Source organism: Egretta garzetta, unplaced genomic scaffold, assembly GCF_000687185.1.
Source record: "Egretta garzetta isolate BGI_Z169 unplaced genomic scaffold, ASM68718v1 scaffold447, whole genome shotgun sequence".
In the NCBI taxonomy this organism is placed as follows: domain Eukaryota; kingdom Metazoa; phylum Chordata; class Aves; order Pelecaniformes; family Ardeidae; genus Egretta; species Egretta garzetta.
In genome coordinates, this window is record NW_009260397.1 from 320,325 (window position 1) to 331,687 (window position 11,363).

At 46.1% G+C, this 11,363-nt stretch overlaps 1 protein-coding gene across 2 annotated transcripts in view; it reads left to right on the top strand.

Moving 5' to 3' along the window:
* BCR (BCR activator of RhoGEF and GTPase) overlaps positions 1-11,363 on the top strand; it is a 101,781-nt gene that overhangs the window by 76,656 nt on the left and 13,762 nt on the right. For both annotated transcript variants that reach the window (XM_009643085.2, XM_035898603.1), the window contains 8 exons: positions 2,454-2,575; positions 3,788-3,956; positions 5,335-5,454; positions 5,869-5,944; positions 8,240-8,344; positions 9,159-9,233; positions 10,462-10,559; positions 11,223-11,354. In XM_009643085.2, coding sequence (XP_009641380.1) covers positions 2,454-2,575; positions 3,788-3,956; positions 5,335-5,454; positions 5,869-5,944; positions 8,240-8,344; positions 9,159-9,233; positions 10,462-10,559; positions 11,223-11,354 — 897 coding nt within the window. The remainder of the gene's footprint in view (positions 1-2,453; positions 2,576-3,787; positions 3,957-5,334; positions 5,455-5,868; positions 5,945-8,239; positions 8,345-9,158; positions 9,234-10,461; positions 10,560-11,222; positions 11,355-11,363) is intronic.

Genomic DNA, 11,363 nt, shown 5'->3' on the forward strand with positions numbered 1-11,363 from the left:
TAGGGAAAGGGACAGTGCCGCATCCTGCTGGGTAGCAGAGATGAGTGAGCTGTGAGAACATCTTTATACCTATGAACAATGAGCAGAGGTTGAGCTGGCAGCAAGCAGCTATTCTTGTTGCCCCGGAGGAGCTGAGCTGATTTGCAGTGTAATTAATATGCATCAGATCTAGAAACCTGAGATCAGGGTTTTGGCTTGCTCAGAAAATATCTTTCCCTGCTTCATTATTGCTAATGAAATTCTTTGCAGCTGTGGAGAGTGGTTTTGCTACTGACAACATACCTCCTCCTTTTTATTTATTTATTTTTAAAGCTCAATGTTTCTAGTTTCCTACCTGGGGTTTGTTTGCCAGGCAGGAAGGGAAGGCATGCACAAGTGCACATCAGCAGCAGAGGCATTAATGCAGGCAGGCATTCTCTCCAAAACCACTGAGGAGAAGCCAGGAGGATCACGCCCACCTAAAAATAAACATTAACATATGTACAGGCCTTTCTGAGCCTGAATCACTGCTGGATACCAGATCTCCACAGACTCCTGCCCAGCGATGGTGCAACAGTCTGCTAGGGAGCAGCCTTGCTTCCTGGCACTATGGAAAAGGTGCAGCTTTTGCTGCTGCTCACAGATTTCCAGGACCTTTGTGTAGTGGAAGGCAGCACCAAGATGAGATGCTGACACTGCTGTGTGTGCTTTAACAGCTAGCTGTGGTGCTAGTGCAGCTGTGGACAGTGAAATGCAGGCTCTTAGTCCATGTCAGGAAATTTAGGGTGCTGTAGGACAGAGTGTGGAAACAAGAATTATGTCTGCAAGGGCATTTCTCTGCTGTGTGTTCCTTGCCATGATGCCTGCTGGGCTCAGGACTGATGTGGTTTGTTTTCATTTGGGAGAGCCAAGATGGGAAGAATGGTAGGCAGAAGAAGAGACAGCGTGGGGGTTTGCGCTCCCACACCCTCTGCAGTGAATGTGCTCAGGGCTTGTTAAAACACGCAGCAAACAAAACCCATGGGGCATAACCTGAGAAACTGAGCCATTGGTTCTAGCTTGGATGTCCTGACCTTGCTCGGGTTAACTGCTTTCCTGTTGCATACTGCTGCATAGCTGAGCACAGCTGCCTGGTGGAAATGGACAGGTTTTGCATACACGTTTCCCAGCATGGGGATCACGGAGATGCTGCAGGTTGGGAGTGAGTTGTACTGACAAGTCCGGAGCATGGGCCTGGAGAAGGCTGACAGCGAGACAGCAGGGGGAGGTGTTGGTTAGCACTGGGCAGTGTTAGCAGATCTGTCCCCAGCCACGGTGCTGTCTAGGCACATATGGTACGTGTACGTGTCGCTCATTGGTGTCAGGGGAGCATCCTCTTAGCTGGAATGGCAAGAAAATAGTACGGGTGAGGAAAAAGTACCTCAGCATGCCTGTGGGTCCTGCTTGTACTGGCTGTGAAATAAGGCAACACTGACACTTAGACACATTGGTGGAAATAAAATTTGCCCAAAGTTGAATACCTCTGACTTCTGTTTGAAAATAAGTGGGAAATACCTACTCCAGATTTGTACTCAGTCCTATTAATCCTGGCATCAGAGCAGGAGGGCTGAGTGTAGAGTGGGGCTTGAAACTCCTGGCTTGGTCACTGTAACAGCACACAGCCATCTGCCTCGGTGCCAGTGCTCCAGCCTTTTTGTCTTTCAACTATGGTATATAGGAGGTTGTAAAGCTCCCTGGAACTAGAAACAGGAATAAAGGCATCAGGGTTGTGCAGCTTCTTTGCATCTTCTAGGTTTGGGGAATATTTATATGATATATGAAAGACATCTAAATAGGCATGGGGTAGGGGCATATCCAGATGGTCCTATTTAAACACAGGCTGATAAGGGACTACTGAGAAGTTTGCTAGATACACATTTTGTTCAGGAATTATCCCTTAATAGCACTTGTAATAAAGCAGCAGCAATGGCATTCAGGTGTTAATGACAAACTACTGTTGTGAATGGGGAGTGGAGGTGTTCGCTCCTCTTTCTCCCTGGTGGGGTAGTTTAAGCTGAACTCAGTGGCTGGGTGGGTGACTCCTGAGAAAAGTAGTGTTTGCTGCTCTCTGCTGGTTTATGAGGGGATGATGTGCTGTCAGTGATTCTGGCCCTCGGGTACGCAGAAGCTGGGCAATGACTCTGAATTACACTTGGGCTCAGGAACAGGTGATGGAGAGAAGTCTGAAGGCTGACCCAGAACCAGATAATAAAGGAGCTGCATGGCCATTTCTGCCCCTGGGAGAGAGGGTTAGCAGTAGGGAGCAGAGCTTACAGCAAAGAATGTTTTAATAGCCTTTTCTCTTTTTTTCTGAATTAGACCAATTTACTGAATTGGCTCTGGTAGGAGTCATGTCTAAGGAATGTGTTGCCCCAGTGCCAAACCTGGGGCTCATATTGCCATAACTAAAACATTTTTTTCTGTTTTTTCACCAGCACCGGCAGCTGCTGAAGGACAGCTTCATGGTGGAGCTGGTTGAGGGGGCTCGCAAGCTACGTCATGTCTTTCTTTTTACTGATCTGTTCCTGTGTGCCAAACTGAAGAAGCAGATTGGAGGGTGAGGTTTTCTTTCTGGACTATGTGCTTTGCACCTCAGCTTCAGTAGAATCCTGGATTTACCCAGCAATTTTAGTTGAATATGAATACCCCAGACCTGGGTAACCATAATCCACAAGATGTAGTTAGACAAGGAATGATCAGCAGGGTAATGCTGTCTATTATGGGGCTATGGCCAAGTCCTGATCCCTCAGGAAAGGTTGATTCCTCTCACCCTTGCCCTGAGCCTTCCTAGGAAAATAGGATGTGCTGTAGTGGCTCATATTCTGGAAAAATGCCATTCATTTTTCTACTTCCCAGTCTTTTAATAGGTGACATCCTTCACTTTCTTTTGTTACTAAGGTGTTACTTGCAGCTACAGCCAGTTAACAATTTTGCAGAAAAATGGAAAAAGTACAATAAATAGACTGTGTCAACCCAAAGTGCAGCTATACAAACAGTTTTGTTGACTTTTTTCACAAATGAGGGGGAGGAACCTTTACCAACACACCTGCCTCAAATAGGGTTTCTCTTCATTTGGTAAATGTTCTTCTCTGAGAGACCCCTCTCATCTTACTGCCCTTCTCAAGCAAAAAGTTGTCCCTGCCCCTTTTGAAGCACATGTTTGTGAGGAGTGAACCTTCAAAAGAGTGGGATGTTCCCAAAAGTAGTTGTTCCTGACAGTAGAAGTGGAGAAGGAATAAATCGCATGAAACGTTAAAAAAGTGAACTGGTTATCCTGGTGAAATCATTGGAGAATGGCAGTTACGAACTGTAGTTTCTTTCTTCTGGCTGGATTCCACAGTTTATACATACTGGCTTACCTGTCCCACTTGGCCCTCATAGCTCAGGCAAGAGAGACCTGGGTTTAGAACACAGGTAGCAGCCAGGTCTGAGGCATGGCATGGCTTTTGAACTTTGCCTCTAGGGAGGCTTCAAAGGGAGAGCATGCAGGACTGAAAGGATTTGCAAAAGAACGTTGTGGTTTCTTAGGATGAAAAGAACTAGAAAACAAAAAAAGTTGCCTTGTTATGTCCTGTACTGGCTATTGGCCCTCCTAGGCTTTCTTGCTGGAAAGCAGCCCTTTATCAGACTTTTTCCACAGAGGAGTCACAGTGAAGTTGGGCCCATTTCTGTATCTTTTGCACTTCAGCGGGGAAGGACTTGGATGGAGGGGGAGTGGGTGTTGCCAAACACTGGTAATAGTAAAAGGTTTGGACTTTCTGCCTTTCAGAAAAAGCCAGCAGTATGACTGCAAATGGTACATCCCACTCACTGACCTTAGTTTCCAAATGGTGGATGAATCTGAGGCAGTGCCCAATATCCCACTGGTACCTGATGAGGAACTGGATGCCATGAAGATCAAGATATCCCAGATAAAGAATGACATCCAGCGTGAAAAGGTAAAGTACACACTTAGTATCTCTGCTGAGATGAGGTGCTGATAGAAGCAGCATTCCAAGAGCTGCACAGCATGGGGAGTCATGCTAGAACAGACTGTTCAGCAGAAGCTTGTGGTACAGCTCTTTTATCAGTGACATCCAGATGCTCTGCAGCCCAGTGTTGCTCGTTCTAGTGCACAGCTTGAATGATGGTGTCCTGTGAGGAGGCAGAAACAAAAAGATCCTGTAGTTGTATCCAGTAGCTCCTCTACTTGCATGGGACTGCCTGTGACTGCTGTCCCTGAGCATCCATGTGGAGGGCAGGGGTGTTTTATGCTGTGGACACAAGAAGGACTGGGAGTGTGGCATGCCAATTTCTGGCTGTTAAAGTTGATCCTGCAAGTGATTTTGGTCAGAACCCATGTACTTCTGAATTTTTGCAGGCTCAGTTATGCTTGTGAAGCTTTTTCCGACTTCACCAGTGTCAAAGCACCAGCAAATATAGGGAGAACACCAGTTATACTCACTGGACAGTCTGACACAGATATGGTGTCTCTGGCCCCGAAAGAGAAAGCTCTTTGTTTGCAAGACATGCTTTCTTAGAGGTGTTAGGTTCCAAATCTTCCTGGAACCCAAAAGAGAAATAAGAGTTTGAAAACTGAGAGCCTGCTGGTGTGTAGAAACAGGGTGTGAATAACATTGCTTGTACCAGGAGAAGACTATCTCCCGCACTTCCAAAGAACATTCTTCTGCCTCTCTGCTCTGTCCGGCTTTCAGAGAGGGCTTCCTGGAAAAAGTAAGATATTAGGAGGAACACTAGGTAGAAGCCTCTTACTCACAAGGTATAGGTGTCTAAGATATGTGCTTTGGTGTGTCAGTGCCAAACAATATACGTGGCTGGGTTTGGGACTGGGTTTTATCCAAGAGAAACCTTGGGTTTAGCTGACCTCTGTCAAAAATGGATCAGTGTGTGGGAGAGAATTTTGGCAACAGACTTCTTGGCAGCTTCTAGAGAAGCTCCTTACAGTCTCCTTAGTTAAGGATGCTTGTGGAGGACCTGGCAGTGCTATGGCTGGCCAGTGATATGATGCTGCTGCAGCCTCTGGAACAGAAAGTAGATGGTATAGCTGGAACAGCGGCCACGCACCTCTACACCTTTGTCTGAGGCAGCTGGAATCGGTAAACAGAGCCGAGTCTGAGTGTAGAAGTACTGCAGGTAACATCTTCCTGAGCAGCTGGGAACCCTATGGGTCCTGTTGACAGCATTTCTCCTGCCTGGGGCCATTTGGCTACTCACAGAGGGAAGGGACTGTGGATCTTAAAATGTCTGTCAGTATAAATGGGGGCAGACACTGGAGAATGATGTGTGTCCTCTGTCTCCCTCTCCTCCACCCTTCAGAGGGCCAATAAAGGCAGCAAGGTCATTGAGAGGTTGAAAAAGAAGCTCTCAGAGCAGGAATCCCTCCTACTGCTGATGTCTCCCAACATGGCCTTCCGGGTACACAATCGCAATGGCAAGGTGAGTGGCTCTTCTGGTGTATAAGGTAGAGGTTAAGCATCAATTATTAATCCCCTACCTCAGCACCTGCCCTGGCAGAGCAATAGGAATGGCTCTCTTTGCCAAAGATAAAGCTCTGCGGCAGCTGCCTTCTAGACTCTGCTGTAAATTCAAGGCTTAGCACACTCAGGCCTGTCTCCTCAGGACTGTGTGTGGCACTTGGCACCAGGGATGCTGAATGGTTGTGAAAAATCTCCTGTAGTGCTGCGAGATACTGAATGTGCCAGAGGTATCTCCTGCTCTGGCAGTGCCGTAACTTGTCACTGTGGCCTATCCAACAATTTGCACTGGAGAGGAGGATGGGAGCAGGCAGGTCTGCTCTCTGTGGTCAGTCAGACTAATGCATACCCTGTTTTCTTCTGTTTTCCTGGGTAGAGTTATACGTTCCTCATTTCATCGGACTATGAAAGGGCAGAGTGGAGGGAGAACATCCGGGAGCAGCAGAAGAAATGTGAGTGTCCCTCTGCTGGGCATTGGTACAAATACTGTGATCTTACAGTATCCCAGAGAGCAGGAGTCCAGAGGATGAGGTGTGGGGCAGGGTTCCCTACAAAAAGAGATGTGCATTGAAATCCACAGCACAACATGAATGTCTTCTGTCTCTGCACATTTGAGCCTGTCTGGGGGACTCCTGCTTAATAACATTGCTTGTACCAGGAGAAGACTATCTCCCGCACTTCCAAAGAACATTCTTCTGCCTCTCTGCTCTGTCCGGCTTTCAGAGAGGGCTTCCTGGAAAAAGTAAGATATTAGGAGGAACACTAGGTAGAAGCCTCTTACTCACAAGGTATAGGTGTCTAAGATATGTGCTTTGGTGTGTCAGTGCCAAACAATATACGTGGCTGGGGTTGGGACTGGGGTCGCACTTCCAAAGAACATTCTTCTGCCTCTCTGCTCTGTCCGGCTTTCAGAGAGGGCTTCCTGGAAAAAGTAAGATATTAGGAGGAACACTAGGTAGAAGCCTCTTACTCACAAGGTATAGGTGTCTAAGATATGTGCTTTGGTGTGTCAGTGCCAAACAATATACGTGGCTGGGTTTGGGACTGGGTTTTATCCAAGAGAAACTTTGGGTTTAGCTGACCTCTGTCAAAAATGGATCAGTGTGTGGGAGAGAATTTTGGCAACAGACTTCTTGGCAGCTTCTAGAGAAGCTCCTTACAGTCTCCTTAGTTAAGGATGCTTGTGGAGGCCCTGGCAGTTCTATGGCTGGCCAGTGATATGATGCTGCTGCAGCCTCTGGAACAGAAAGTAGATGGTATAGCTGGAACAGCGGCCACGCACCTCTACACCTTTGTCTGAGGCAGCTGGAATCGGTAAACAGAGCCGAGTCTGAGTGTAGAAGTACTGCAGGTAACATCTTCCTGAGCAGCTGGGAACCCTATGGGTCCTGTTGACAGCATTTCTCCTGCCTGGGGCCATTTGGCTACTCACAGAGGGAAGGGACTGTGGATCTTAAAATGTCTGTCAGTATAAATGGGGGCAGACACTGGAGAATGATGTGTGTCCTCTGTCTCCCTCTCCTCCACCCTTCAGAGGGCCAATAAAGGCAGCAAGGTCATTGAGAGGTTGAAAAAGAAGCTCTCAGAGCAGGAATCCCTCCTACTGCTGATGTCTCCCAACATGGCCTTCCGGGTACACAATCGCAATGGCAAGGTGAGTGGCTCTTCTGGTGTATAAGGTAGAGGTTAAGCATCAATTATTAATCCCCTACCTCAGCACCTGCCCTGGCAGAGCAATAGGAATGGCTCTCTTTGCCAAAGATAAAGCTCTGCGGCAGCTGCCTTCTAGACTCTGCTGTAAATTCAAGGCTTAGCACACTCAGGCCTGTCTCCTCAGGACTGTGTGTGGCACTTGGCACCAGGGATGCTGAATGGTTGTGAAAAATCTCCTTTAGTGCTGCGAGATACTGAATGTGCCAGAGGTATCTCCTGCTCTGGCGGTACCGTAACTTGTCACTGTGGCCTATCCAACAATTTGCACTGGAGAGGAGGATGGGAGCAGGCAGGTCTGCTCTCTGTGGTCAGTCAGACTAATGCATACCCTGTTTTCTTCTGTTTTCCTGGGTAGAGTTATACGTTCCTCATTTCATCGGACTATGAAAGGGCAGAGTGGAGGGAGAACATCCGGGAGCAGCAGAAGAAATGTGAGTGTCCCTCTGCTGGGCATTGGTACAAATACTGTGATCTTACAGTATCCCAGAGAGCAGGAGTCCAGAGGATGAGGTGTGGGGCAGGGTTCCCTACAAAAAGAGATGTGCATTGAAATCCACAGCACAACATGAATGTCTTCTGTCTCTGCACATTTGAGCCTGTCTGGGGGACTCCTGCTTGCAGCAACATGTAGGGCATGTTTAAGGAGAGCACTTAGTAAGTGTGTGGAGAGGTTCTCCCATTTACCCTGGAGATCAGAGCTCTGTGCAGTTCCAGGCAGAGGGAACAGCTGCACCCTTTGACCTGGCTCCAGTCCAAAGAAACTTACTTTTTTGGCATGGGTGTTTTTTGGCTTTGCAATAAAATAAGAGCCTCCCTTGTTTCCTGTGAACCATCCTGAGACTTTTTACTCCAAAGAGTAACTAAATATGCCCTCAGTAGATCTGGGCTGCAGCCCAGTACAGACCCGAGCACCACGGTACTGTTGCTGAGCATTGCCCATGGAGCAACTGTCCTATGTATGCCCAGAATGAGGGAGCATTCATCCAGCCTCTGCTTTGAATTTTAATTCCTCCATCTTTGAATCTCCCTGGCAGGCTTTAAAAGCTTCTCACTCACATCGGTGGAGCTCCAGATGCTGACAAACTCCTGTGTGAAGCTTCAGACAGTCCACAACATTCCCCTCACTATCAATAAGGAAGGTGAGACCTTTGGTTTATGCTTTCACATGGTACAGCTGCAGTGAAAACCTCCCTGTGCCTGCCTTGGTGCATTTCCTCTAAGACTGCTCTTACTGTTTCTTTTTGCGACAGGCTTCAGCCTGGTGATGAGTTATGAACTGAGAGTTCTGGTAAAACAAAAGCTGAGACCATATGTACCCAAGTTGTATAGTTTAGTTAAGTAGATGATAGCATACAAAAAGAGAACAGCAGGACTGAGAACAATCTATCATCCCAATGTTACTTGCTGCAACAATAAAAATACAAGCTCCAAATAACATGGCTACATCTGAATTAGTAAAATATTCCTGGACATCCTCCAAAATATATTCATTGACTATTAAACGGCCTTTACATGCAGCCATCATGCCAGGGATTGGAGTGCCTTTTGGTCTCCTAGCCTGGGGCAACTTCAAATTATGCTGGGGAGTCCTTTGGAAGAACACTAGTTGACCAAAACAGTGTCAGAGACCATCCTAAATTACTATTTAATCTGCTAGTATAGACTTAGCCTCTATATTTTACTTTTTCTCCTTTGAATTTCTTCCATGCTGTCCTGCTGACCGTAGAAATGTCATTGTGAAAGCCACACATTGCCAGAAGGTATTACAGGTGAAACCGACTCTGAACCTGGAACAGTCTCCTCTCTTGCTGAAATAGCTAGATTACATGCTCCTGACACAGAGGGACAGTTTACCCTCTGCTCATTAACCTGTGTAGTATCAGTCTCACTGCTCTGTCTTTCACTCTTGGCTCCTCTCTGAATGTAACAAAATTACTTGGGTCTTTTGTACAGATGATGAATCCCCAGGTCTCTATGGATTCCTGAATGTCATTGTCCACTCTGCCACAGGATTCAAGCAAAGTTCAAGTGAGTTGCAGTTCTGTAATGCACAGAGGTATTGACAGGGGTTAGGTAAGCCAGGTGCTGTGACAGCTGGGCATGGCCTGGTTTAGGTAGGGTTGCAGCATCTGGGATGAGGGTGAGGAGGAGAGTTGGGGAACTGGAATTGAAATCGGGGCATTGGTGTAAATTTAGGGGAATGCAATTTTTCAATGCTACTATTAACTCTCAGGAAGATCAGAAACAAAGATCAAGCATGCAACATTACTTTTTAGGCCTAGTCTGTTGGTATTTTTTTTAAGCAGTGTGCTAATTACCCAATAGTTCTAGATACAAGTCAGCCCTTATCCTGAATTCTTTCAACTCTATCTTTGCAATGAAAGAATAGGAAGCATTCTCTGACATCCAGAATCTTTAGTGTGAAGAAAGAGGTGTTACATTAGGGGAGTGATTTGACAGAAGGATCAAAAAAGGTGAAAAAAATAGAGTGAAGAGGACACCTGTAGAAATAACCATGCTTCTCAGCCATTGACGAGGATAATCTAGGAAAAGCTGCAAAGCTTACCTAGCCATGTGTCTGGGGATCCTGGTCTTATCTAAGCTGCGTGTGCAGTCTCAGAGGAAAGGAGTGAACTGGGTGTATATGCTTTCTGTCAGCCTTCCTCCTGCTAAAATGAACCACTGACTTCCCAGATGCTGGCTAACGTCACTTACAACATAACTTGCAAATAGGGGCAATGTCTACAGCTCATTACAAGCTCTTCAAAACACCAGATACCACATAATTAACCACTTTGTGAAGATAATGAGTTTTTGATGGCTGGCCCTTTCCCTGCTCTCTGAGGGATATTACACTGATGCTGTTCTCAGTGAAATTGGTTCTGATGTGTTGTTGGGATCCAGTATCTACCTGAGGGAGTTTCATTTCTCATTGGTGTACACCTTCTGCTTGTTGTGGATTGATTTGGGAAATACTGGATCCTAGCATACACCTGACTTGTTAGAGGTGAAGAGCTTGTCTGTGCTGAGGTCATTTTTTATACATCTGTGCTGAGGTCACTTTTTATGTCTGTGCTGGTACTTCAGCTTCATAAAGGCAACTCTGATGGTCCAGATGGTAAGATTTGTGCTGAATAGTGTTACCGGTACTAATACAGAGAAGATGCAAATGAAGACACACCCTGAAAGTCATCAATGCAAGTTAGGAGATTCTATAAAATTTTAAAAAGTTTCTGTCCCTGTCTCCTCTCCTCAGACTTGTACTGCACGTTAGAGGTGGATTCTTTTGGGTATTTTGTGAACAAGGCTAAAACTAGAGTTTACAGAGACACCACGGAGCCCAACTGGAATGAGGTAGGTTGGATTTTATGTGACTTGTTCCATGTGCCGAACATCACCACACAATGGGCAGAAAAACCTGCAAATGGAAGAACTTGCTGCATGCTCAGCACTTGGGCTGCTTATACTGCCTCTTGGAAAACACTTTTATGCCAGGTTCATTTGGCTGTCAGGGCTTGCAGAAGATTTTTCTCTTGGGTTAGCTATGGTTAAACAAACATTTCAGTACAAATGAGTCTTGTCCAGCATTTCGTCATTTAAGCAGATGCATGTTTGATTATTTTTTTTAAAGACACAATGAAAATATGTTGAAGGAGGTGGTTTGTTTATTTGTTGTGAGGGGGAAGAATTAGCTAGAGACCTTTTGCCTGTTTACAGCCGACTCAAACCTGCTGGGGAGCAAAATTAAATGTATGGAAGGTGGGCGAGTTTGTTTCTTTGAATGATGCTTTGCTGAAACTCAGTGAAACCTGACTAAAGAGTCAACCGTCTTACTCTCTGATTTGACCACCTTATATGTACAAAACACAATTTCAGTTAATTTCTAGACCAACTCAATTAGGGAGTAGGTTTTGGTCAGTCCCTAAGTGCTCCCTCCTGATGAGTTTCAAGGAGATTAAGGGACTAGTGCCCTGCTGTGATGTATTCATTGCTCTTTCCTTTTGTGGTACCCTGCAGGAGTTTGAGATTGAGCTGGAAGGCTCACAAACTCTGAGGATTCTGTGCTATGAAAAGTGCTACAACAAAACCAAGCTCACCAAAGAGGACGGAGAGAGCACAGATCGCATAATGGGGAAAGGACAGATCCAGGTAAGACTG